At 42.8% G+C, this 27,946-nt stretch overlaps 1 protein-coding gene across 1 annotated transcript in view; it reads left to right on the plus strand.

Annotated features, from left to right (window-relative positions):
• Window positions 1-27,946, plus strand: part of LOC138516471 (cyclic nucleotide-binding domain-containing protein 2-like) — a 1,453,423-nt gene that overhangs the window by 72,003 nt on the left and 1,353,474 nt on the right. The window contains exon 3 of the mRNA XM_069631627.1: window positions 11,241-11,352. Within this exon, the coding sequence (XP_069487728.1) occupies window positions 11,241-11,352 (112 nt within the window). The remainder of the gene's footprint in view (window positions 1-11,240; window positions 11,353-27,946) is intronic.

Here is a 27,946-nt window from a genome sequence, read left to right on the forward strand (position 1 = left end):
CATGCAGTTACCTAAGAATTGGGGAGGAATATGTTCCATGGTAATTAAGGCTGATGACTACTCAGAACAGATATGTTCTAGATCTGATTACAGCAATGGAGGGACCTGTGCATGCCGAGATCGGGCCTTCTTGCTGTACATTTACACCATCTCATGATGGAGCGAATGGCACCTGACAGAGGCAGTAACTATGCTGATGACCCTGCAAATGAAGGTGATGATCGGTAGCAGATGATGTATTCCAACCTAGTTAGCAAATGCTTTCAAAATACTTGGAGCAGTTCCGTTGTTGGCATTGATGGGATATTGTCTCATAAGGGTCGTATTGGGACGATGCCAGAAGACAGCCAAGAAAGCTGTTGGAATGAAGATAATGATTAACATAAATACTGCAAATGAAGGAGAAGTGCTGGACGAGGAAAGGACGAGTGAGAATATAAAGAAGAGTTTCCTTGCACCTCCAGGAACAAAGTTCTATTACCGCAAAGATCATAAAAAATATGTAGGATGTTGGATATTCTGTCCACCATTAGGAGAGTGCTGTTACATGACCTGCAGTGTGGAAGAACATCTAAAGAATGCAGGTGACCTGAGAGGGGTGACAAAGATCTGGATCCCAAAGAAACGATCATATGAAGATGTGATAAAGGAGAATGAAAAACAGTATGAAGAGAAGATGAAGGCAAATGATGAAAAAAGATGAAGACAATAGAAGATGAGAATTTGGTTGAAGATTCAACCACAGGGGGAATGTAGTAGAGCACGTAGCCACTTTCTCACTAGTTCCTCCCACCTCACCACTGTCACACTGAAATGGTCAGAGGAGAGCAGTAAATGGGACCCCCTGTGTAGTTCCCATACCACATTGAGTGTACAAGAGACATTTTGCACTCAGACAGCCGTACAAAATGTACCCTCATGTTGAGCCAGTAGAAGGATGTCGCACAAATGAGTGTCAGCACACACCTGTGGAAATTATGAAGCGTTATGTGAAATCTGATGAGAATAGAGTGATGTCACATAGAAGATATATGAATTTATATTGAAACGATACGAAAATACTTAAGAGTAACAATGTAACTGAAGCACGAAGAGAAACATGTACCCAAAGCTAAAGTAATTGTAACTACAAAGAAGAATGAAGTTACTTATTGAGTAATAACTGTAAATACGCAGTAATACAAGGTAGTAAGGAAACCTATAGAAGCTTGCTACAGAGGTATATAAAACGTAGCTAGGACGGCCATGATCGGAAAATGAATGCAGGTTCATGTCTGATACAACCAAGCTACCTAAGAGACAAACTAAGGCTGCAAGAGAAGTGGAAGAATAGTTCTGTGTGCAGAATCGACGATGAGTCAAGGTTGGCCCAGAATAAAGGATGCTATTTTAAGGAATAAGCACAGAGCACAAAGGGAGTTACATGTTTAACCCCTGAATTTGGGACATTCCTCATAAATTGAATAAGAAAAGATCTACGAAAGCCAACTGTTGGTCAATTAAAAATGCACAAAGTTCATATGAGATAGGGTGAGCAAGTCTCTGGAGGCCAAGAGGAGCAAGTGCATCTATCATATTTAAATAAAATAGCAGACAATGGAAGGTTAAACTGGACATATTTTTTGTCTGGTAACACGTGATTTTGGAGAAGAGAACAAGGGATATTCATTAAGCCCTAGACGAAGATAGTGGTGTGCTTTCACTCCCTTCAATGTTCCAGGCCAGTGAGTAGTCCACTACAAAAGGAAGACTTTTCTTATGGCCTACCAATCTGAGATGATTGACTAATTGGAAAAACAGGCAGTAGTTTGAAGGGAATCAAACACCTACGTTTCGGTTCGCTTACGTGCTGCTAAGAGTTGAAAGTCCAAGGTTGGAACAGTATATCAACCAACCGGTGGATTTGAGGGACAACCTAACATACAATGTTACTTAAACCAATCCACTGCCATTTTGTGTGCTATAATTAGTACTATATGTATTTAGAGGTAGTTCAAGGCGTGCCCTACAGATAAGGGGTAGCCAATGATGCACTAATCCTTATATATTCTATAAGTAGATATTTTCCCTTAAACATTACCTTCCCTCAATAGGTTTTATAATTTTCCATGTAGAATAACCTAATAGATGACACATATTGGGGTATATAGACCTCTGTGTAATCGAGCTGCTCTGTGAGAGTACATGTATGAGTCCGATGTTTGTCAGGCCTCCATACTTTCAATAAAGTAGTTTTTTGCCGTATTCTTGGAGGCTGTCTAATTATTTTTTTATTTTTTATTATCATTGTTTTGGCTGAGTACAATCTCAACTTTTCAACATAAGATTAACCATAAAAATATGATCCAATTAAAAAATGTACAAAAATTATACAAAAATTCAATTGATTCCACAATTCCTTTTTGACAGATATTAGATCTTAACATATCAGAGCAATATGTCCGTAATATTCTTATCATCTTTGCGTTGATTTTTTTATTGTGCATTTTCATTCAAGTTCACTTCGTGCAAGTAATTTATATAATTGCATATCTAACGGACATTCCGTCTGTATGGAATAGTGCTTCCCACAACTTTTGGGGAGTACAAATGTGTGTATTGTTCAAAATAACATTTAAAATATATGATCCGTTGTGACGTTAATTCATGATTATGTATCATCCGGTGCCTTAAAGTTTCATTCTCTTGATTGCAATATCGACACATTACTTTGTCAGTAAGTCAGTCAGTGTACTGGGACAATATTTTCAATTTACATAGAATTTTTTTGGTTGGCCACAAGTTTAGTCTAAACTGCATAAAATCTGCACGGTGCTGAGGACTTGGAGATTTTATCAAATATGCTGCTGTTGTAACACACTTTTTCAGAATAAATCGGTTTTGGTTAAAGTTTTTATACTGCATACATTGCTCCCTTGTTTTAATCCAGTTGTATTCCCATAATTTCTTTTTTGCTTTATCTGGATTGATTAGCAAAAGGGTAGTAGGTCCGCATCGTGCAAGATTTTCTGTGGCTTGGATCGCCATAATTTAGCAAAATTATTGTTGGATGTTTGCAGGTAGTTAGATATTAACCATAATACATTTGCAATATAATGTACATAATTTCCATTTGTGAATTGCATGAAGCGAAATCAAGCCTGACTCATGTCTAATAATAGCAGTGGATTCGGACATGGGTAGATGTAGAGCTTTTTTCCAATACATGCCTTCAATTTTAGACCAATATAAGTAACTCTTACATCTTTTGGTTTCAGCTCCAGAAAGCAATATAGGTGTCCCTTTCTGTTTGTAGTATTCCATTAAAGGGCCAATCGTACATTTACAATATTTAACTCCAATAATTCTGGTTTGAGAAATTGCTGTCGATAATTTACTTTTTATATTTTCGTCATATGGTTTATCCATTGGATGATTATTTACAATTACTCCCAAGTATGTATAACGTAAGACCACTTGTAAGTTGACATTCTGGAGTTGCTAACAGCCATGAATAGATCGTTGCTTTAAATTCCCAAATTGAATTATTTGAATTTTGGTTGTATTAATTGTAAAGCAATTATTCTGTTCGTCTTATTTCATGAGTGGTGTGTTTAGAATTGTTTAAATAAAATGACTGAATATCAGTTGAAACCGAGTGAGAATGCTGGGGAAACTTTATAATACGTTTCTTCAGGAAGGGTGTTACCAATGCTTTTTCAGTGGAGGAGGGGCTAGGATTACAACATCAGTGGCCACATTATGTAAGGGCATGCATGTTTTTAAGGAATACATGTTAGTGGACATCTTTGGAATGCACAAATAATACAAGAGAAACCGGTCAAGCTTACCAAAAAGACAGTGCGGGCCCTCCGCCTCCCACTTTCCCGCTAGACAGCGAGACCGCAATACACTTGGCAATTCATTTGCCAAATGCGCGCGTGCGCAAATGTGCCAGCTTACCAAGGCTGCTGGGAAGGGAGGTGGGGCACGCACTGCGAGAAAAAAAAAAGAGGGTTAAATGTTCGTTTCCATCGTCCGTATGTGTTCATGTAGTTCCATTCAATTGGCAGTTAATCATAGCCATACCAGTCCAATATAAACAGACTATGCTTTCCAAAGACAAAGTCAGTAATGTGAGGACACTCCAACAGCGTTCGCCAGCGACACAGCAATGCACTTGGCAGTACACTTGTCTGGTTATTTGGTCTGTTATCTTTATTTGTAATTCCATCTAGCAGAAAGGACCCTTCAAGTTGCTAGAGCACACATCTGCTTCAGTGCTCCTATGCGGCCCAGCAACCTCTCCTGCATGGCTTCTTGCGTCTGCTTCTTTCAGAGCTCTCACGGTTCACCAGCGATCCGGTGCTCGCCTGCCACCGCTAAACGCTTCGCAATGGAGAAAGTTACAGAAAGGTTTTCTTCCTGCTGCGCAAGCTGTGCTGCATCTGAAATCTCGAGCCTGTATTACTTTCTCAGGACCGGCATCAATTTCTCTCACCACTATGGTCCCGGCGTCTTGGCTCTTCTGCAATTTCTTCCTCTGCTGTTTCGTGGAGTGTTCAGAACTCCTCTGAACTCTACTACTACTGCCTTCCTGCTGCTTCGGCTGCTTCATTTTTTCCACTTTGGTTTCATGGCCTACACCTGACGGGGACTTTTATGCTTCTCTGCCACCTTCAGGTTTGGACCCTCAACCTTAATGGGCTGCACGCTGCAACCTTGTGTCCCTGCAGCCCTTGTTTTCGTCCCAGGACTCTGGGAATACTGGGACTCAAACAAAGGTTAGTTTTCTCAATGATATTTTTCCAACCAAGTTATTTTCTCTCCTTGATGGTTTTCCTGATTTAAATTGGTAATGTTTAAGGACCTCTCTGCATGCTTTCCTTGTGACACACAGGGTTTTCTATTGCTGGGATTGTTATAACTTTTGCAAGAGTTTTTCTCATTCTTAATACGTGACCAGTTATACTTGTCTTCACTCACACTGTTAAAATTAACTTCAGGGAGTCACTTTCTCTTTGACAGCATGCCATTATTTCTGCTGGTAAAAATTATATTGCCTTCCTTGAGGTAGGCAAGTAGTACAGCGTCTCATTCCATGAAGGTCTCTTGTTTCTCTGGGGCCCTTCTCCTCTCATGTGATCGTCCTGGCTAACACTGCCCCAAGGGTCAGTATCGGGAAGAGTCTGCCTTTCCCTGCCCATCTGAGAGGAGAGTTTAGGCCTAGTTTACGTGAGTGAGGACTCCATAGTATTCATCACAGTACTCGTTATTATGAACTATTCTAAAATGCTAATATCACATATGTAGAAACGTAATGGCGGTCTAAATATGGGCAAATACCTATAGGGTTCTTATGTCTGATGCCATTAGTTAAATCATTGATGTCATATATGAAACTATTAGCGATGTCACCAGTGATGCCATCAGTGATGTCATAGATGATGTCATTAGCGGTGTCATCAGTGATGTCATCATCATGGTCATAGGCTGCGCAACAGAGGGCATGAAGTTAAGGTGGCTTTAGCTGGATTTCAGGGGGTTTGTTGCGGTATGTTCTCACCTTAAGGTCCCAGCAGCAAATATTTTTTCCTTGAATTTCAAAGGTTTTGTTACAATGTTTTGCTCACCTTAACGTCCCTGGAACATAAGTTTTTTTTTCATTGAATTTTGGGGTAGATTTATTCCACGCATGGCCAGTGGCCACAGCTTATGGCCATGCCCACTGTATATTTTAGAACACTACCAGAACACTAGCCATGGCCTTTGGCCATGGCCAGTGGGCACGGCCTACAGCTGTTCCCACTGTGCTTTTTAAAACACTACCAGACCACTAGCCATGCTGACTGTTGATACATTGCACAACCCCAACTAACTGCATTTAAGGAGCACGGAAAAGGGAAAAAATGACCGCTTGCAAGAATAACATATGCCCAGGTACCTTTGCCTACATAGCGAAAATCAAAAGCTGGCATCCATGAACATACGCACAGTTAGTGAACATATATCTTGAAGTGAAATATACAAATGTAGTTCAATTGACCATCCCCTTATAAGAAAGTGAGCAAGCCAACATAGTATTGGAACTTTAAAAAAAATAATGAACACAAGAAAAAAAACAGAGAGAGGAAATGTTCCCAAAAATATGCTGGCAAAGTAAAAAAGGTGCTCACCTTTTAAACCAAGCAATCTGTCATGACATATTCCCTGGAAAACAAAATACCAATATGAAACAAGTGCTTGTGGTCTTGTGGGGAAGCCTCTGCACTGACAACCTGAGTAAAATCCTGGTAGCCAAATACATGAGCAAGCTTGCCAACCTAAAAAAAAAGCAAGGGGTTGCATCCGCCCTTTGAAAAAAGGTTACTCTGTCCACCCTCAATAATACTCTGCTTTATAAAGATAACTTGAAAAGTACACATACCCTAGTGTCACTCAAATATATAGACCCTTATAGAACTATATTAGGCAGAAAATGTATAATTGTGGCAATATTCCCCCCATCTTGAATGGTAGACTACAATTACCTGAATGCAATTCAGCAAAAGACACAAACATGGTCTGAGAGCAATACTTTCAAGGACTGACAGTAGCATGGTTTAAAAAAAATAATAATGCAGATGCGGTGCATTTTCTTAGTGTGTTATGAGATATTTAAAACTAAGAAAACACACGGCATCCAGGACTGTGGACTGTCTCTCATCCATGCAGTAACCAGGACTGACCCTGCATAGCTTCAAAGCGAGGAAGGGGCCGCCCCCTCAGGCCATGTTGCTCTATGTGTGCTTCTGACGTGGGCTTTTTTTTTTAGGCAACATGGCCTGATGGGGCTGGCTCATTCCTTGCTTTGAAGCTAAGCAGGATCAGTCTTGGTTATTGCATGGATGGGAGAGCCAGATGCCTTCCGTGGTCCTTTTATAGCTGCAGCTATCAGTAAAATGGCTGCAAAGAAAATGCTTTCCTGCCCTCACCAAGTGTCCCCCTCCTCTGTGCCTGCTCCCCACACACACATGATGGCCTCCTCACCTCCTGTGCCCTCTCCCATTCCCCCCAAAAACACAATTATTTCAGTGACAAGGTTTCCCATGAAATGTCAGCTCTTCCCGGCTATAGCTGAGGCTACCAAAATTCTTTGTGTTACAAAGTCAGTCCCTAGACCCCCTCCACCTCCCAAATTTCACTTGTCCTCTGACCACCCCTATGCACCCCCTCTAGCCTGTTGGCATTTGCATGTTTGTTGACCTGCAACTTGCATTTTTTCTGCGCTTAAATTTCCTATATCCTCAGCTATGTCTGTGGCTATCTCTCACATTGAGAGAAAAGACAAGATGGCGGCTGTTTCATTTCTAAAAACATGCGGTTTTGGCACTTTACCCAAGATCTAACTACCTATTTTGGATCATGGGGCCCCTCCTTCTCCATCAAATATTTAAAAAACTACTGGACGGAATAACCCCAAACCACAAAAAGGCCTCAAGTCAACGCTTCATGCCCAAGTTGGTTGGGACCTGGTCCAATTTCATCCAGTGCGGTCTGGCAAGAATTGAACTTGTTTGTCTGTAGGAACATGAATGGGAAGTAGACAGCAACTTTATTTTTATTCTTAATAACTTAATTATTTTTTCACAAATCTTTACCAAACTTTGCATTCTGGGGCCCCGCATGTCCCTAATTGACATTTTGGCCAAAACCGTCACATAAGTCAAAAGTTATTAGCAAACCAATTAGTCGAGGTTTCTATGGGAGTCTGACTCACCTTAACTATAGGGTGGTGACTTGTTGAAAAATTCCCTCCTAAAGTACTTTCCCACAAACCCTCCACGAGGTATCTAACTCCTAGAAGACCAACTGAGTTAGATCGAGATCAACCCCATTGTCAGGCTGCCACATCCTCCTTAACTCATAATCCTCCTTTCCTGGTTTGTTCTAATAAACTGACTTTTTTTGCTTGCATTGGTATACATTCTGAGTTTTAGTAAATAAATTAATGATATGCATCTCACCAAATACTGTCTAGTCAAATCAACCCCTTTACTTATCCTGCTAGAAATGTTATGTTGGGGGATTTTGACTTGGTGCTGTACACTTCCTTGAGCATAGTATTTTATCAACTAGCTAAGTACAGTCTTAAAATCTCCATCCTTTGGTATTCCCATTGACTGGCGGTCATACAACAAAGTTGGCACTTGTAATCCTTTAAAAAAATGTTAGATCTTTGACTAAAACATGGAGTCTATTTGAAAGGCATTCTTGGTGCAGCAGTGGACATTTTCCTCAAGCCTCAGAGATGGCTGCATTTCTATGTGAGCGCTGAACACTGCCTGTACACTAGAAAAATATATTGTTCCAGTCTACAGTGTTTCAGGGATTGTTTTGAATAAAGCATCTGATAATGTTGCAAGATCGAAAGCAAACTGTTATCTTTCATGCTCCCATGAGAAATAGGCCTCCTTAGATTTTTCCATCTGACATTTCGGCCGAATGCCATTGGATGCTTGCAACAGGTGAACTTTCTGGAAAAGTACTATCCTGTATTTGTGGGAGGTTTAAATTAGAGAGCACCGGATTAGGCTGACAGAGGAAAGCTTCTGTCCTGAGGAAAGGGTGGATGCATCTTTTCCGTCCTGTCCCGTTCTGAATATTCTCTCTGCCTACCTGGTCTGGAAGCTGTCCAGTGAAGATTTTGTCGAGATGAGATGGTCAGCTGTACCAACGGTGAAGTATACTATCTAATTATTTTTTATTTTTGTCGTATTATGTATGTTTTAATAAATGACCATAAAGATCCATTTGCAGCCAAATCCTTTTGAACATTTTCAAAGTTTAAAGTGCAATGTTTTAATAGGGGTTGTTGCTACTTTGTGTATATTTCCTGCTTCTCTAATGTTGCTTTGGTTTTTAATAAATTATGTATTCCAAATCGGGATAGAGCTTGAATTTCGACTTTGCATATCTCTAAATGGGTAATCAGCTCACATAACCTATAGGGCGATCATACATTAGCCCCACCCGGCTACTCTGCCCAGAGACCTCTGACCTGGTTTTAGGCTTGAATTCTTTCCCTGATCGTATGTCTCAGATTTAACATCAAAAAGTCTTCATATAGGAATATTAGCTAGGTACTATGGGGGTTCCTATCGTTTCACAAACACAGAGGTGTTTAGATTTGTTCCAGGTGTTCCTAATTAGGAGTGGCATTGTTACCTAGAGCTGAAATGCTGTTAGTATTGAATGGCCGATACTACTTCACTAGGCTCAGTCAGAGAGGATGCCATTCAGATAGTTAATCCTAAGAACTAGATTGTGATTTCAAGGTACGATCTGCAAGGTCAATGAGTTATTGGAGAACTCAAAATTGTCATGACCCAATATGACGTAGTATCAATCTATGGACTAAACCAAAATGAACCCATTTTCTGGCGCAGGATACTTCTAGAATTAGATGGATTTTATAATCAGCCAGGATTTCAATGTTGCTATAGACCCATTTTGAGACTGTACCTCTAAAAAAACTGTACAAGAAATACAACAGGTCTCGATGTTATAGTTATCGGGCGGCAGGCAAATCCTAAAATCACAGAATACATACACTACCCTAATTTATAAAAACACTATTTTATATTGGATTACATTTTAGTTTCCAGTCAGTTTTGCAATGACTGTAAAATGTACATATAGCAAAAAATGAGACCTACAGGCCGGCCCCAGTAATACTGTTCTCGCTGGAGTCATGATTGAGTAAAAGTGAAGTCAAACAATTGTGTTAAATTAGCCAACTACCCAACTCTTTCATTGCATGTGGAGAGCGGGATTATTTGCTTTCAATCATAAATGACAACTATTTTTCAATATTGAGCTAATTCTATCCCAGGTGTTAGAATGTGGCGCTGGATTAATGATAAGTAACAAAACAGCTGCAAAGTAGTGCCCATGGGAATCTGACGTGGTAGAGGTTTCAACTCATAGTCTGTTTAAATGCAATGATCTAACTATATGACAAAGCATTCTGAAAGCTGTGTTAAAGGAATTGGATCTATTGTCTGGTAGATTATGTAATTTAAAGAATGGCATTAGGGACTTTATGTAGACGTTACTGCTTTGTCATTTATTGGACTTTACTTATTGTATATGTTCTGTATGTCTTTTACTAGAACTGTAACTAACACTATCACATTCTTCTATTGCACTTTAAGCCCCATTTGTCCCACTTTTAAGGCATTTTACTGAAGACGGCCTGAGTTGGCTATGCCTGCATTTGTGCCTATGACTGCAGGTCATGCACCGATCTCTGAAGTGAGAATTCCGTCTTGCTGAGAAGGTTCTCTGATATGCAAGCTCAACTATTGAAAGAATGCATTTAATGTAAATGTAATGTTGTCTGGTAAGATTATTTTTGGTTGTACTTACATCATATGTTATATAACGTGGGCAAAGCCAAGTCAATGGTGGCATGCCATGAATACTTGTGAGTTCCTCCTTTAATTCTTGCTTAAACATCTTTCATGGAGGCATGCAGCTTTGGCCCAACCTGTGTGTGAACATTGTGGCCAATTACGGATGGCTCAAATGCACTTTCATTCGGTTCTCTTTTGAATTGCTACTTGCAGGCAACTATAATTTGGTCTTCATCTCGTAACAAAGACTTGTTTTGTTCCCTCTTTGACAGTCTTTTCATTCATTTGACTGTGTGTTGCCATTGCTTGGTTACATTAATATTGTTTGCAGAGCTGTGGATTTATGCCACTGCTCTTGGTGATTGTCCTGGTTAAACACAGGCAGGAGGTTTTGTAAACACTGCAGTTGTGATACCTACCATTCGTTCTAAGCCAAGAGTCTCACGTTTCCTCATTAGAAACCATTTCTATTCACTGTTCTCTGAGCCTCACTTTCTTCTGCCTCTGGGCGCCACGCCCCTTCCTCCAGAGGCTGTTTCCTTCCCAAAGCAGTTGGCCAGCCTTTACGCTCTCGCAGTTGGTTTTTGGGGATGAGTCCTGGGCCAATATGACCCCCTGTGTTTTTTCTTTTAGTTACAGACACACCGTGCTTTGTTTCAGTTTACTGCAGAATCTTGACTGGATTAATCTGACGTGGATTTGGACTGGCCATTTCTTCTGTTAGGGGGGGCCAAGTGTAGCCACGTTTCACTTGAACCAGTGGTTCATTTACTAGCCTCTGTGTTTCTATGGCATACTATATGCTTCTTGTTTTATCGTTCTGTGCTGAAGTCCTATTTTTTTTTTCCTTTGGTTTTTTTGCAGGTACATTGGGAAGAGCCCTGTGGTGGAGTGGGCAGCCTTTCACCTGCAGATGCAATCACGTAGCAAGGCGGACCTCTTATTCAACCTTGGGAACTTTGCGAAAAACAATCTAGTGAGTAACTCCGTCAACAAAATGGTCCGTATTGCTGTCGTAGAACCTTATCCTTTGACGAATTCAGCTTTGGCGAAATCACAACAGAAGATAATATTACTAAAACGTTGGTGCTTCACCAGTGCTGCCTATTTAATACATATTATTGAGCGGTCCGACAGCAGAGCGAGTTAAAGTGACTGCTCCAGACTGATTGGTACTGTCAGTCACAGACTCTACCTTGGTAATTTAGAACAGACTTTAATTCTTGTGAGGTCAATAAAATAAATATCAATGCTTTGGGATATGGGATCTTTTTAATTAAATGCACTTAAAAATAGTATAATATAGCAAGAACTATGGCCCTTTATTTTTTTTATTTCTTTTATTGTTCATTTATAAAGCGCTTAATACCAGCGAGTGGTTTCTAAGCACGGGATCGGGATTCGTACCTTGCGTCCAAGACAAACGCGTTGCCCCTGAGCGGTCCTTAAAGTAATGATTGTTCTATTGTTACACATGTACCAGTTCGTTGATGTTTAACATGTTCTTGGTGCTAGTTTTGTGCAACTTCAACAGTGCCTAATACAAATAGGGCAAACACACTTTTTTATAAGTTTCACAAATCTTGTCCTTAAGAAAGAACCAGGAAAACAAACATTCCTTCCACTACCCCAGAATCGTGATCGGCCCCATTATTAACCATGAATATTATTACGTTTAGCAGAGAACTTGTATAGTACTCGATAATGCCATACCTCCTGTCCGGTTATCCAACATGACATCATTGACTAATGGTGAAATGAGAGGATTTTCAAGGAGGCTTTTTCTTAGGGTCACTGATTGGACAAATACATCCTCCATTTAGACAGTAATTGATTGACCATTCATACAGACTCAATGATTGGCGCATACTCCCTCATAGAATCTCAATTAACATGTTCCTGACAAATTCACACCTGACCAATTCTTCTGAAGAAAATAAGTCTACATGCTTCGCTTCTTGGGCTTGGCTTTTAGAATGTCACACTATTCATTCCTTAAATTAATTTAGCACCACATCTTTAAACTATTTACGATCCGTCATTATACTCATGTGTGACGCCAAAAAGAGACTGAAATGGAAACAAGATTTTACTCTGACATTCACGTGCCATCCGCATTCCTGCATGACAGTGTAAATGAAGGCAACAACTTACAACAGCACTTGCATGCTGTCGGGTCCCCTGTGGTGACGTGAGAGAGTGTAAATGTGAAGAGAACATCAAGGCGAAATCGCCTTCACTCTTCTCTATACTCTGCGCTCTGTGAGAAATGACTCCAGCGGAGTCCTATTCCATTGGAATCTATGGGGGCTTGTTCATAATTAAATGGAGGCATATTTGTACACTTTTGTTTTAACGCTCTGCCCCATTTTCATGCTGTAAGTGTACATGGAGAGCAAAGAAGATTTTGCATCTCTGCTTTGCTTCCCTCCTTCCCTCTTGGAAGAGCACCCGGTTTTACACTGGTATTAGATTTTCATGCCCGCAAATGGATTCCAATGGAATAGGCCTCGCCTTCAAGTGGATGCCATTGGAATTCATTATAAAACGCTCCCTGCAAAACGTAATTTGCAGGCATTGTTTTATTTCTAACAAAACTGAGAGAAAAAGTAAAAAGTAAAGGTGATTTTTGCCCTGATTTACTTTACACGCTTTGCACTCCATTTTGTGAGTGTTGAAAATTGCTTGCAGGTGGTCAGGGCAACAGTACGTCACCTGTGTGCAATTTGTATTTTTTATCAAATGACCCCCCACTTTTTTTTAGGTCTGCATGAAAATGAAATGCATGTGTAAATCCGGGTGCTCTCCTAAAACGGAGGAGGAATGCAAAGAGGAGATGCTTTCTCCGCTTTGCTGCTCTTCTATGCCTTCGGAAACCACAAAGATGGGACCAGGAGCATTAAATGGAAGCATACAATAGAGGCTTTTATGCCTCAGTTTAATGGTGAAAATGACCCCCTGAAAGATTGCATGCTTACAATTAGATACTAAGGTCTTGTCCTTTGCCATCCTTCTGATGTTAGCCATCAGGTTGCACATAACTGCTTACAGAAATTGGTCGCCCAGTGCCTCCCAGTGTCCAAATAGGTCATTATATTTATGAAAGTTCAGGTTGTACATCAATGATAAGAATTCATTAAAAGTGCACTTAACAGCATTGCAATATGTACTGCTTCAAATCATTTTTCAATATGTCATACTTAACAAAGCTGTTTATAAACCAAGTTGTAAGCACCTGTGTTTACTTGGCGCATTCATTTCATCTTTCTTAGTATTTTGCTTGGAAAGGTCAGAGCTGTCTGAGATCTAACCCTAGACTGAACAGGTGTTGTGCCCAATGTTATGGATGAATAATGAGGCCCCTTTAAGAGGGAGGGAACTGGGGAGCGAAGGAGGGAGCGGGGGACGGAATGGGAGGGGCCAGAGAGGTTAACAGTTGGTGAATGTATAAGCAATAAAGGAGGAAGACGTGCCAGCCTTGCAACCGTGTTTTAGAGACCTACAGAGAATGGCAAAGATACAGAGAGAACTAGCCACAATGGACCGAGGAACACTGCTGAGAAGAAATTCACTAGTCGCCCCCAATAGTCTCCGGAAAGCCCTCGTCATTATAGCGCATAAAGGCCACAGGGGAATCGCCAACACAAAGAAAATCCTCAGGAACCAGGTGTGGTTCCTGTATATGGACACAATAGTGGAGGACACGCTAAAACACTGCACACCATGCCAAGTAACAGCAGCAAGCAGGCCCCCGTGCCCATTCCAAACAGTGCCTCTACCTGAGGGAGCCTGGCAAAGGCTCCCAATGGGCTTCTACAGGCCCCTAGAAGATGGAGGACATTTCTTGGTAAACATTGATGGATACTCTCGCTTTCCCCTGGTGAAGCATGCCCCGTCCACAGCATTCCACCATGTAGTGGCAGCAATAGACGAGCTATTCAGCGAATGGGACGTCCCCAACGTAGTCTAAACGGACAGCGGCCCACCATTGCAGGGTCAAGAGTTCAGGAAGTTTGCAGCGCACTTAGGATTCCATCACCAAAGGATCACGCCGCTATGGCTGCATGCCAATAGCATGGTGGAACGATTTATGGCTACCATAAAGAGGACATGCCAGAAAGCGCCTGTAGGCCTGATGTCCATGCCCCAAGCTATCTCCCAGACGTTAAGGAGCTACTGGAATATGCTGCATGAGACAACTGGATGAACACCCACCGAACTGATGATAAAGTACAAACAACAGACCCGACTACTGCAGATGGAAGACTACACCCCTGCGGAGACGTAGAGATCAGCGAGCGAGAGGTCGTGAAAAAGTGAAAAGCCAAAGAGTGGACCGATCGGAAGCGGAAGGCTGAAGAACATCAACTTCCAGTGGGCGAGGACGTACTTGTCAGACAAAAACAACAAAGGAAGGCCGACACCAGGTATAGGCCCGAGCCGCTCGTGATCACCGATGTCAAAGTATCAATGGTCACGGCCCTGGGAGAAGACAGTGAGATCACCAGAAATGCCTCATTCTTCCACAAGCTATTCCAGGAAGATGTCCACAAAGAGACACCCATAGTGCAAGAAGAAGAGGAACCCATGAGGGAACTGGCCAAGGATCCCCCACCGAGTGCGCCCGATGGGGAGGACCGTGATTCACAGGGCCGGCCCCAGCGAACCATACGCAGGCCCCTACCGCCTCATTGAACAGATGTAGGCCACAAACTTCTGTGATAAGCAAGGGGGGATGTTATGGACGAATAATGATGCCCCTTTAAGAGGGAGGGAACTGGGGAGTGAGGGGGAGAGCGGGCGAGGGAAGGGGAAGAGGAGGGGACAGGGAAGTTAACAGTTAGTGAATGTATAAGCAATAAAGGAGGAAGATGTGCCAGCCTTGTATCCCGTCTTTTTAATGAATGCACGTGTGAGCTAGAGTGCAACGCCCAGCAAGGTCTCCTGGCACTTTTGCCTCCCAATGCCTTTGCCTTTTAAGCGAAGCACACTGTTTGTCTGTCCACCAAAATCGGGGCCAGAATACCTGTGCATTTGTCCAAGAAATCTTCCCCAGACTGGAAGCACACGAAATGTCTTCTGTGCAAAAATGCACAACTCTGAAATGGTACACACAGCCAGTGGCACTGGGACCCCTATACCTTTCCTAGGCGTCCTCACACACTAGGTGTTGATGAAGCTCCATAAATTCTGCTTCTGCAAGGTGACAGCATTGAGTCATTGTACAAATAAGAGACCAGTCCAGTTGACAGTGGGAGCAGAGGCAGTGGGCATGAACGCCTGCCACACGCATGTAATGGGCAATCCCACAATACTGCAATCTGAAGCTTGCAAGATCTCTAGCATCATGCTGGTTGCATCCCTCTGCCACGGCTCATTGGAACGCTCTGCTCAAGAACGGGCACTGGCCCAGTTAAACGGCTTTGCAGTAGAACAGCACAAGCCTCAAAGATTGTGAAGACTGTTCATGGCTTCAGTCAAAGGTGAAGGCAGTCCTAAGTAAGATGTTGTTTGTCCTGTGTCCTATGCAGGACAAAGGGAATCCAAGCCAGCTAATCTTCATGGAGAATTTGATGAGGTGCATTACAACTATTGCAACAATTTGTGTTGGATTCAATTACAGATTTTTCAAAAAATATCTTTTACTTTTATTGTATCTATTTCATGTTGGACATACATCATAAGAAATTAACATTGCACTCTAAACATTACAATAGGTGCTGCTTTAAACTGTTCTCATGAGCCAATGGTTTCAATGTAGCTGTGATGATTCTTGGTACAATGACAAGGGTGAACCTGAGTATGCTGCCGGATGCCACCGTTCCTACATGGAGACACAGCTATGCCGTAATTAGAGTACAGATCATGTGCATAATACCTGGTGAAATCCAGTGGTTCACATATATTTCCGAACGTTATCAAAGTTCATGGGGGAATCAAGTCAGATGGGTTACCTGAAGCATCTAAATGACTAGAACATTTAGCTGTCCCTGTGATTGGTGCTTCTCCTTCACAGTTCGTTCTCATCATCGCCCATCCAATCAGATCTTTTAGTCACAATTCCTTGGGTGATGCCTTCCAGTATGGCACAGTAAATTGGTTAACTAATATAACTCCAGGTGAGATTGACTTGATAGCGACACACCCCATTTTCTTTAGTGACGCCCTGCCCAGGATGCAGAAAAGAAGCGAAGGCCCTAGAGCCCATTTTGTCATATCTGCAAAGTATTTCACCACCTTTTGCCATAGGCCTGGCATGATGGTGCATTTCCACACCATGTGTGCTAAATTAGCAGGTAAACTTGGCATCTGGGGATAACCAGGACTAACATGCGTTGTAAATGTGGTTTCAGCAACTAATATAGTGCAAGACCTGTGTAAGTATTAAAATTGCCACAGTGTGAAGCAGGGAGCTCAACATTGGATTGCGTACTGTATCCTGTATATGGCCACCAATATCATCTGTCCATTTTCTCCAGATCTTCACTCGAAAATTGGCCATGACTTTCTTATTACATTTTCAACTACAGCAGAGTTGAAAGACTACCTCTTTCCTAGGCCTCGGGCCGTTCTGAAGTCATTGAATGCCATTAGTCTATCACCTTGATGTGTCGCCTAACCACTTGCAACCGTTGCAGCAGTACAGTTGGCTGCCACTGTTACGCAGTGTGCCTTGAAAGTATATGTTTCCTAAAAGATAGTATTCATTGCATTATATAGACCCACCAGGGACACTTCACCTCAATACATGCCCAGTTTCTGCCATTGTAACGACCGACAATCTCAATTTCATTATCCATTTTGGTCCTTCCCTAAAATTTGTCAATGAAACTGGTCTGGCTAGTTTGACAATCATTTAGTTAGGCCTATATTGTGGTATGCACCCACAAACTACTTCCAAATGTCTGCCGGCTTTAAACCACCATCTGCGCAAGCAAGTTTCAGTTAAGACTGTGCCTCCCCAATCATTGAGCGCCAACTTTGCAAACAGACCATCATATTTCTTGTATGCATAGGTATAACTTGGGGGAAATGAGTACACGCCTGAGTCGCATAGCATTTTCGTCATAAGCACTCACCCCATCGCCACAGAGGCCTCATTCAGAGTCTGTCGGTCCGGAAACAACGGTGGCGGTAAACACACCGCCACTGTTGTTTCTGGACCGGCAGACCACGAGTTCTGCAGGCGGGTGGCGTTATGCCCGCCAGGTTTGACCTGGCTGGAGTAACACCACCCGCCTGCAGAAGGACAAGGAAAAACCAGCACCATTACAGCATGGTGCCAGTGTTTCCACTTCCTCATTCCCGTGGGGTCCTACTGGACTCCACGGGAATGGGGAATTACAGAATGCCGGCTCTGGAATTACCGGATCACCGGGGCTGCAATGCCCCGGTAATTCTGGCAAGTCCGAAGCCGGTAATTCATTCCAGGTCTGGCAGCAACCTGCCGTTTCTCCAGCACGGTTACCACCAGACTTGGAATGAGGCCTAAATTATCTACCTCTGACCACACACCAATACATCTAAACGGTCTGCTGCTTCACCAGAGGGAATGTGCCCAGTTCAACTGACCCACATTTGATGTGTGTGTAGCAGTGTGTAAAATCTTACTCTTAGGAGATCTAAAAGGTTTTAATGATCCGAATGATGAATCTGCCAGAGCCCTAGCCAAAGAACTATCTGACCTAATATTCTCCCAAGGAGTACCCTAGTTCGGGTAATGGATCATTACTGTACATCCACTATTACCTCAAGCACTGCCTGCCCATGGACAGACCACACTTGCATTGAGTTCACCATCCTTACTACCCCTGGCTCCAAAACTCTCACACACGCTCCACCAGCCAAAACAAGAAGTTCAAAAAAACTCAACTCTGACAATCTCCGACCATACCTTGAGCATCCAAGTCTAGCCCCCCCATTTTCTCAGGATCCTAACGTACTAGCAGACATCTTTAAATACACACTTACTAATGCTATAAACTCAATAGCTCCACTCAAAAGCAAGAACGAAAGTAAATCCTTTCACTGCAACTCTTGGTTTACGGATGAGCTCCAAACACTTCTTGCACAAAAGCGTCAGGCCCAAAAAACTAGCAAGCCAATCCTAATGATGCAAACATGAACAAAGTCAAACAAATAGCTCGCCAATATAAAGAAGCTATTATCACAGCAAAATCTAACTCTCGCAATGACAGGATCTCAAATGCCAATTCTCAAACTAAAGAGATCTTCACAATCTTCAACGAGATTGTCACAACCCCCACCAACACAGATGAGATCATTAAAGGCAACACTTGGTGCGCAATCATTCAGTCTGCAATGCTGTCATGATCTCTGCTTCCAAAAGGTCAGGGTTTTCCCAACTCCCTTGGAAGCAGATCCATAACCCAGGTTCCGAGTGCCAACCAGTCCCAATTGGGACCTTTTGGACCCAGTCCTGGCGCCAGTGGCACCAGGCTCATAAATATGCCCAGTCCCAGCGCTGGAAGCGCCGGGCTCATAATGCTTGGGTGGACTTACCTTCAGCAGACCATGCTGCTTACTTGCCTGCCAGTTGAGCCTCTGATCCTCTTCTGTTTGGAACTACTTTTCCTGTTGGGTGGGGCTGGAGCCACTACCTAGATTCAGAACACTGGAACTCTTCTGGAAGGCAGGAACTCTTTTCTTACCAGGAACTCTTTTCTTACTTAGGCGTGGCTGTGGAAGGAGACACCTAAGCACTACAGGAGGCTATTTAAACCACACCCGGTGGATGAATCTTGCTTTGCGTTATTCTGCAACCTCTGCAGCAGAACGCTCATCGTGTCATCTGCATCCGGTCCTGGGCCTAAGGAAAAAGGCTTACCATCCTGAATCCAGTCTTCAGCAACACCTATAAAGACAAGAAAGAACAGGTTAGCATTCCGGCATCTGAAAGGCAAAGGCTTACCATCCTGAATCCAGTCTTCAGCAACACCTATAAAGACAAGAAAGAACAGGTTAGCATTCCGGCATCTGAAAGGCAAAGGCTTACCTACTCTTCGTGCGCTGCGGAGGCCTTCGGCGCTGCATCCCGCATCTGAAAGACAAAACAAGGTGCGTTTAAAGACATTGGGGAACTTTAATACTCACGTGCCATTACTCCTTTCCACATCTAATCCAGTGGGTATTCCGGCACCCTGCAGCCGCTCCGAACTCGTACCTGCAAAATAAAAAGACAGTTAGAGCGCATAGTGAAGCAGGCAACAAGCGCTTACTTACGTGCTTCCAGGCGCTTCTATTCATCACACGGGCTCCATCTTCAACTCACTTCAGCCCGTCATCCATCATCGCCGGAACCCTGCAAAACAAGAGACATCATTACTAAAGACTTTAAAGACATTTGAATGACTCGAAACTTACCGTTCGTGCAGTAAACGACGGACAGCAGTCCTCTGAAGTCAAGAGGCCTGCGCTACCTATCCAGTGAAGAAACTGGTTACAGCACCCTGCCCCGAGGCAGATGGAGAGCTCGGCATTCACTTACCTAAGGTGAGAGCGTTAACCTTTGGGGGTCTACAGGAGAGGAGAAGAGGAAAGAGATAGGGACACCCCAATAACCCCAGTTCATTAACCCCATATTTTCTATCTGCAGACATCTTACTCTACACGTCAGGCATACAGTGCACAGAGGTCCAGCCCAAAGAGCCAACCGGGTGCTACACATCACCTTTGAAGATACGGTAGTCGCCCAGTCAAGACCGGCGCCTCTGCGAGAATCAGGTGAGCGTTACAAATGCTCAACAAAATAGATCTCCTCCAAAAATAAATCCAAGATCACTACAAAGCCCTCCCAAAACAAAAGACCATCTCTGGTACACAAACCAAGCACAATGATACCACCCAATCCTAATTCTTCTTTCAAAACATCACGGAATTGGAGGTCATTAATCTCATTAAACATCTCAAACCCTCTCTTTGCAAAGCTGACATTTGCCCACCCAAAATTATAAAGGAATGTGCCACAGAACTCGCCCCCCTCATAACTGCCTTCATTAATGCCTCATTCAGAACAGGTATTGTGCCTGCCAGTCTCAAAGAAGCATGGGTATGCCCTCTTCTAAAAAAGCCTACACTAGACCCGGCCCAGCCCAACAACTACAGGCTTATAACAATGGTCCCGTACCTCCTTAAAATCTTGGACAAGGCCGCCCATAGCCAGATTCAACTATACATAGAATCCAACTCTATACTGGGCAAAAGACAATCTGGATTTCGTAAAGGTCATGGAACGGAAACTGCCCTACTAGACCTAAAAAACCAAATCACCCAGATCATGCACACAGGTAAGCCTGCCCTCCTCCTCCTTCTCAATCTTTCGACGGCCTTTGATCTGGTAAATCACAAGAACCTCACCACCCATTTTACCCAGGCAGCCCATTTTTCCATACAAGCAGCCTCTTGGATTACTTCCTTTCGAGATGGCAGAGCCATGAAAGTATTCCCCAACATAGCAAACGCCGACCCCACTACCAAACACTATGGGGTACCCTAAGGTTCCTGTACAGCCCCTACTCTGTACAACCTCTTCACAAAACCTCTCTTCGACCTACTCAACTCTCTGGGTATAGCATATACAAATTATGCTGACGATATCCAAGTACTCCTACCACTATCTGGATCTTATCACCAGGACGCCACGGCACTACACCAAATCTACACCACAATCCAAGCCTGGATGGCTGCCAATGGCGTATGCCTCAACGGGGATAAGACTGAAATTCTTATCCTTGGTCCGAAAGCCACAATACTCTAACTTCAACATAGACAATTCCGTTATCAAGGTCTCATCTTCTGTTAAGACTCTGGGTGTGTATATTGATGCCACCTATCTATGAACAAACAAGTTAGCGCCCTTGCCTCTGCATCAGCATACAGTACCAAACTCATCAATGCCATAAAACCCTACCTCTCTAAACCCAACTGCCTCACAATAGCCAGAGCAACTATAGGCGCTAAACTCGACTACTGCAATGCTCTTCTAGCAGGCACCTCAACCAAAAACTTACACAGACTTCAAACTACACAAAACAATGCCCTTAGAGCCGCCTTGAGCATCCCTATAAGAGACCATATCTCACAGGCTAGAAACTCAGCTAAATGACCTCAAGTGAAAGACCGTATTACACTCAAAATTCTTACTATCACGCACAGATACTTCAATCACATTCTGCATGCCCCACCAGAAAACAGTACACTAACCAACTACATATACCTCGCATCCACAGAGTCAAAGCAGGAGGGATAGGGTTCTCATACTTAGCACCTAAACTATGGAACTCATTCCCCGCCACCTTAAGAGCTGAAACCTCCATCCATGCCTTCCGTAAGAATCTCAAAAGCACCTACCTAAACTAACTCCCCTCCAACCCCTCCTATCTCCTTCTACCCAAACAATATGTATATTGTGATGTAATTATGCTTAAAAAATCGAATTGTTTTATTTTTACATATGTCATTAACTGTAAATGATAACTGTACAACTCTGTAACTAAGTATGTCCTATCTATGTAACAAGTGCCACGATGCCTCAGGGCTGCTGCACGCTATACAAATACGAATAAAATAAATAAATAAAATAAATAGCACTGATTTGCTATTATTTATCCACACCATAAACAGAAATCCCCCAGCTCATTTGAGTATAGTAATATGCATCTAACCGGCCACCCATATGCAACCACTACCATAACTTTTCCGGATCACTTGTGGAACACACTTGGGATGCTGGAGCTGGGAATGTGGCATAGATTTAAAGCCTACAAAAATGGTTACGATTTTGGTGATATTTATAATGCTTGCTCAATTTTTTTAAAACATTTTTTAAATGGTGTCTCGCCTCACTCAACATTTTTTTTTCTTTACTTTACCACTGACCTGATATACTGTTTCCGATTGATTTTTACCCACGTTAAATGGGTAGAGTGAAAATATACTTTCTGATACATGTACAAATAAAATCACAAATGTGTCCCCTGGTAGTGGCAGCACAGCACCTTCTACCTCTTAGTGCAAGCCTGTGCTGGAATGGGTTCACCTCCAGGTATGTTTCAGAGAAATGGGTTCCTTTGCTACATTTGAAAACTCATTTCCCAATGGCATACAGTAATCATCACACTTATTTGCAGAAATACATTCACGATTGTATCACTGTACTTGAAAAATAAATTGCAGCAAACATTCCTTGTTAGATTTGTAATTCTAAATGTGTACTAAAGGCTTGCATATTCATTGCTATCTGCAGGAACATGCCTTGCACACTGCCCGCCCATTTTTTCGGTGTAGGATCTGGTGAAATGGCTAGTTTCCCCATGGTTTTGCACTTTGAGCCCCGGGTGCGCCATTGGTGCAATACAATGGCTTTAGTAGCACTAACACTCAAGGGTCACTCATAGTTTGGTCCTTGATAATAGAGGGACAGTAGGGCCTTTGCTCTTGATAACACCCTGATGCATTCAGACATCTTCTCTGAACACAGAACCCCAATAAAAGCTCTATTCTGACATAACAGTCCCTTAGAGCTGTGCTATTGATGATACCAAATCACTTTCAGCTCTTTTATTGAAAAATAAGATGAACTCACTCTGTTCCCCTGATACTACACAGGCTCATTCAGTGCTTCAAATAAACTAAAAGATAGTATTTCCTGATAGTACCAAACAATCACAGAGAGGTCCGATGAAGATAACACTCACATTAACGAATATGGAACGTATATTGCTTGGTGTAATAATCACATTCACTGAGAGCTGTGCTATTACTCCACATATTCATTCAAAGCTGTGTTCCTGATAATCTGCTACTTATCAAAAGAGTTGCTCTTGGTAATAAAAGGAAGATAACACATAGCCCTGCTAAAGATAACCTTGGTGTGATAGAGCAGATATATAAGGGCTAATGCATGCACCAAACAGACTCAAACTTTCAAGCACTTTGATTGGTTGTTCTGTGTTTAAAATAAAACAGGAAAACAACCAGATGATGCCAAAAAAAAAGCCTGGAATGTTTGTGCAGCATAGTGGGAGAACCATGCATCTCTTATTCTATCTAGTCACATGATATCATAAAGAAACAGCCCCTCCCCTCTGCACTTTGGCGCTGTCACACTTGCACGATCTAAATGTCACAAGGCATAGTAAGATCGTTTGTATTGTCATCCCTCTGTCTTCCCTCCCTTGTCTTGTGCCACCTAGAAACACTTGTGTACTTGTGTACAGGCACGTTATAAATGACTTATCATATCATGTATCATATCGTAGCATTGTTCTGTAATACCTAGGAGGTATTTGAAAAGACTTTGTAGTCAAAGGGGATGGGGAGATATTTGTGAAATATATAGTTTTTGCACAATAACCTCTTGCATTGAACTTGTTGAGAAAAATAATAAGGTTTTACCGGCACGGTTACCGTCGGACTCGTAATGAAGCCCATTGTCTGCATTGGATGGAAATCCTGTTGTGTCCCACTTGCAATGTGTTTCTTTTCTTTTTGGATGATTCTGCACATTCAGCCCCACTTCTCACTTACTACAGGAACCATTGGATTTAAGCAGGGCCGTTGCAAACACTGCAAATTAGGGAACCACCCAGCAGATGGTGCCAAATAGATTTTTTTCATTCTGCTGTCATGAATAATAAAGCATTATACGTAAGACAGAGTTCAAGTAGCTGCTGGAAACGCTCCTGAAAATAGGATGTGCTTCAATCCCCATGACATATTCCTAGTTATTTGCTTATGAGCAGCTGCCACGTGTATCATTGTTCCATATTGTCAGATTTCTGCAACCTTTTGAGATCAGTTTTTCTTAGTTGTCATTGCTTGACAATAATATCATCTACTATATCAAATTCTTTGTCTTGTGCCCCCCTCTTCCTATCAGCACTTGAGTTTGCCTGTGTTACTTCAGGGTCTTTTGCCCTTATCTCTGTATATTTTTCTTCTTTTGGGTTGGGGCTTCAAGGGACTTGTGTCCTGAAAGGTTGTTTCATAATGATTTCTGCTGGGGTGATCCATGTGGCATCATGAGGTGTCGTATGATAGCGTTGTAACATTCGGCATATCGCCTGGTAGAGGGACATACCTTCTATTTCTACCCTTTGTGTGGTCTTTTTTATCATGACCATACAACTTTCATCCTTTCTGCTTGCTTGGGGCTGACAGGTGGTGATCCTTTGATGGGAGAACCCTAAATGTGCTGCTAGATTCTTGAAATGCAGACTTTAAAGGGTGGGGGGTCTGTTATCAGATTTCACTATAGTCGGGAATGAAGATATCATCTAACACCTCAGCTTTGAAGCCTGTTGATCGTACTTCCCATAATTCTCGCAGCATAGCCAAGATGTCTCCAGGTATCTGCTGTGAGAAACCTGTGGATATTCTCCCTAACCAGCCCAGGGAGTCCCTTTTTTCGAGTGGCTCTGGAAGGACCACTGCTCTCAGACCCCAACTCCAGGGGTGGATTTAAGAGAGAGCAGCACCTGGGAAGCGGATTTCTAGGTTGTGTTCAGGTAAAGACCACAGGTGAGATACAGTATTATACCAAGGAAGAGAGAGAGGAAGACTAGACCCCAGAAGCCTTTACAGGCTACATGACATCTACCTCCCCATCTCCAGTAAATCCCTCCAACCAAGAGCAAATGATCCCTCTGTATATGGCCAAGCCACTAATGTTTCAAGTCTCAAGCACCCCAATTCTGAGAATCCTGCTTTTTTCTGCTATTCCCCATTCTAATGATCCCTCCATATCCAATAAATACCCCAGACACCGAAACCCTATTTCACCCAAAAACCATCTCTCCCAAAATCCCAGCTTTTCTGTTCCCTGCCCGCATGCGCCCGGTCATTCCTTCCACACCCCTCTTGCCACTATTTCCTGCACTCCCCATCTACTCAGATGAAACACTACCGATCCCACAGTCCTCCTTGTTTAATTTATTTATCTTAATCCTAAATATTCCCGTTTACTTCCCATCCCCTATCAATCTCACCTTTCTGACTTTACCAACACCCCTAGGAGAAAGAATATGATTTCCCATGACAATCGCATTCCTTTTGACACTTTTACCACCCCCTTTCTAACCCGAACACTTTTTTACCATATGTAAGATGGCAGACTAACACCAGAACCGTTCACCGGACATGTCCCAATACAAGCGTCAGGCGAAGTCTGGCAATTGACTTAAATCACACAGACCTGACGGCCCTTCCTTTTCTCCACAGGCATAATAGGCAGTGCCAGAGAGCACAGGACGAGCAAGGCAGACCGCACGCCGAGACAGCTATCCAGACAAGGCAGTTCAAGAGGAGGAGAACAGTGGCAAACATCGAGAGTCTGATGAGGAGAGACATCACCTTACCCTCTTAGACAAAACCCTGCGAACCCTCTGCTGCAGCAGATGTCAACGTTACATGGAGCATGTCGACACTGATGAGCAGAAGCGAGGGAAACTCCTGCTACCGTGGTAACGGCCTTGACTCCACTTACGAGGAAAACTAAGCGGTTCATCACAGCCGGTGAGTCGGGGGGGAGCCGATAAGAGCTATGGTGAATGAAAGACGCAAACTGGCAAGTTGAACCAAGTTCAAAGAACTGTAAAAGTGTTGAGGAGAGACCAGCTGTAGAGGGCACTAGTACCACGTGGGTGCTAACTCGAGAGACTCTGGTCGATCCCCATCTGACTGAAACTACAAATACCAGAAGGCCTTAGGAGAGACGACAAGGTCAAAGTCGTTATACAGGAGGTCAAGCAAAATCCCCATACAGTTAAAAGCCTTTGACCTAAGAACTGTGAGAAAGCAAGGCGAGTGAATCCTGCAAACATTTGTGAATGCAAAGTTGGCAAGACTTAACCTGGAAGAGGAATGCTGATGAGAAGGGGGCAAGTCTAAAGTCCCAAGAAACAGTTTGTTGACAAGAGTGTACCCGGTCGAGGGATATCCACTCGAACTGTTTAAAAAGACATTGAGATTTGAAAAGAGTGCCCGGGAGAGCTGCATCCAGGGGTGAGCCAGTATCACTCTGATCAAGTGAACCTGAGGAAGGGAGGTTCACAATGAACTTTTGAAAAGACTTACGAGAATGATAAAGAAAGATTGTTGAAAGCCATAGTGAACCTGGTGGAGGGAGGCTGAAAGCAAAGAGGGGTCTGCGCCCGGAATCCTCACCCTAAGTGAAAGCAGCAACGAACTTTCATTTGTTGAAGAAACTGTTGTTTGAATATGTCAGGCCCTCGAAGGCAAGAGACTTTCAAGAGAAACCAGACTTGGCCAACGAGGCTCCTGATAACCTGGAACAGAACTGTCGACTTGTGCTGGGAAAGCTGGAGTGTGTGCTGTGCACCAAAATCCCACCTTAACACTGTGCTCAAAATGTGGGGAAGGGAGATCCAAGCTACTGCATCCTGACATATTATTTGTGAACACTTCTTTCTTTTCTTGAAAACCATCCCACACCCTTTTTGTATTAGTTGTAAGATTTGGCAATAGGTTTCTTAGTATAGGCCCTTTTTATTTGACACAGCACCACTAGGACTGCCTTATTTTCATTTGATGTTAGACGCTTGCTCCCATCTTAGATTAAGGTTTAGATCAGGTGTTTTTCCAACCTGCATACACTTTAAAAAACACCCTTGAACTGTGATCACTTGTGTCTGCTTTACTGTTGCCACCAGGAGTTCCTTACACCACCCATATACCAGCTCAAACATAGAATACCTTGTAGATGCATGTGGGGTCCACTGGGCATTACTGGGATGCAAGACAGGCAGTTGTGGATTGCTATGTTCTCTCTAAAGGTTTTTTATTGATATGGTTTATCTGGGATGGCTTTCTCCAGTCTTGCGATATATGATTAGTCAGTGAGGAGATCTCCTTAGAGATGACCTATGGCCCAGGCCACCAAGCTTGAAGCTTGTTTTGTACTGTCGGCAGAAGAACCATGACTTTATATCCTACTTGAAAGCTTCGAAGTTGAGCATCTCGATATTGGTTCTTTTCTTGCTGACTCTGGAATGCCTCCATGTGCATTCCCACCAATTGTTTGACCTTAATGTACTGTGAGGAGTCAGAAATGAAAGTCGGACACAAAATTGTCATGTTTCTGGTTAAAGAAATTTATTAACATAAAACGGGTTGGGAAAATGCCTCTCTAACCCTGCTCTAAGAGGACATTCTCCACCTAAAACCAAAAATGAAGGATCTGTCTGTGGCAGGATATCAAAATCAAAACTGTCCTTGTGTCCAAATGTTATATCCTGACCCTCACACTATGAACCAATTTATAAGGTGTACGGGGAACTGTCTTTAACCTGGTGATTGTTCATGAAGGTAAAATAGAACAGCTCCAACAATTCAATTCAAATACAAAAGGATTCCAAGATCAAAAAGAAAAGATCTTAGCTCCAGGGGAATTCCCTTCTCCTGGATTTTGTCTGTTTAATTAATCCTTTCAACACACAACTTCACCAAGAGTAGCAAGCCTTGGTTCCAGAGGTTTATTCCCTTCGCCTGTATTCTTCCTTAACACCAGTGATACTTGGTCTAACAATTCT

The sequence above is a fragment of the Ambystoma mexicanum genome, chromosome 6q (genome assembly GCF_040938575.1).
Source record: "Ambystoma mexicanum isolate Mex_15411 chromosome 6q, UKY_AmexF1_1, whole genome shotgun sequence".
Lineage (NCBI taxonomy): Eukaryota > Metazoa > Chordata > Amphibia > Caudata > Ambystomatidae > Ambystoma > Ambystoma mexicanum.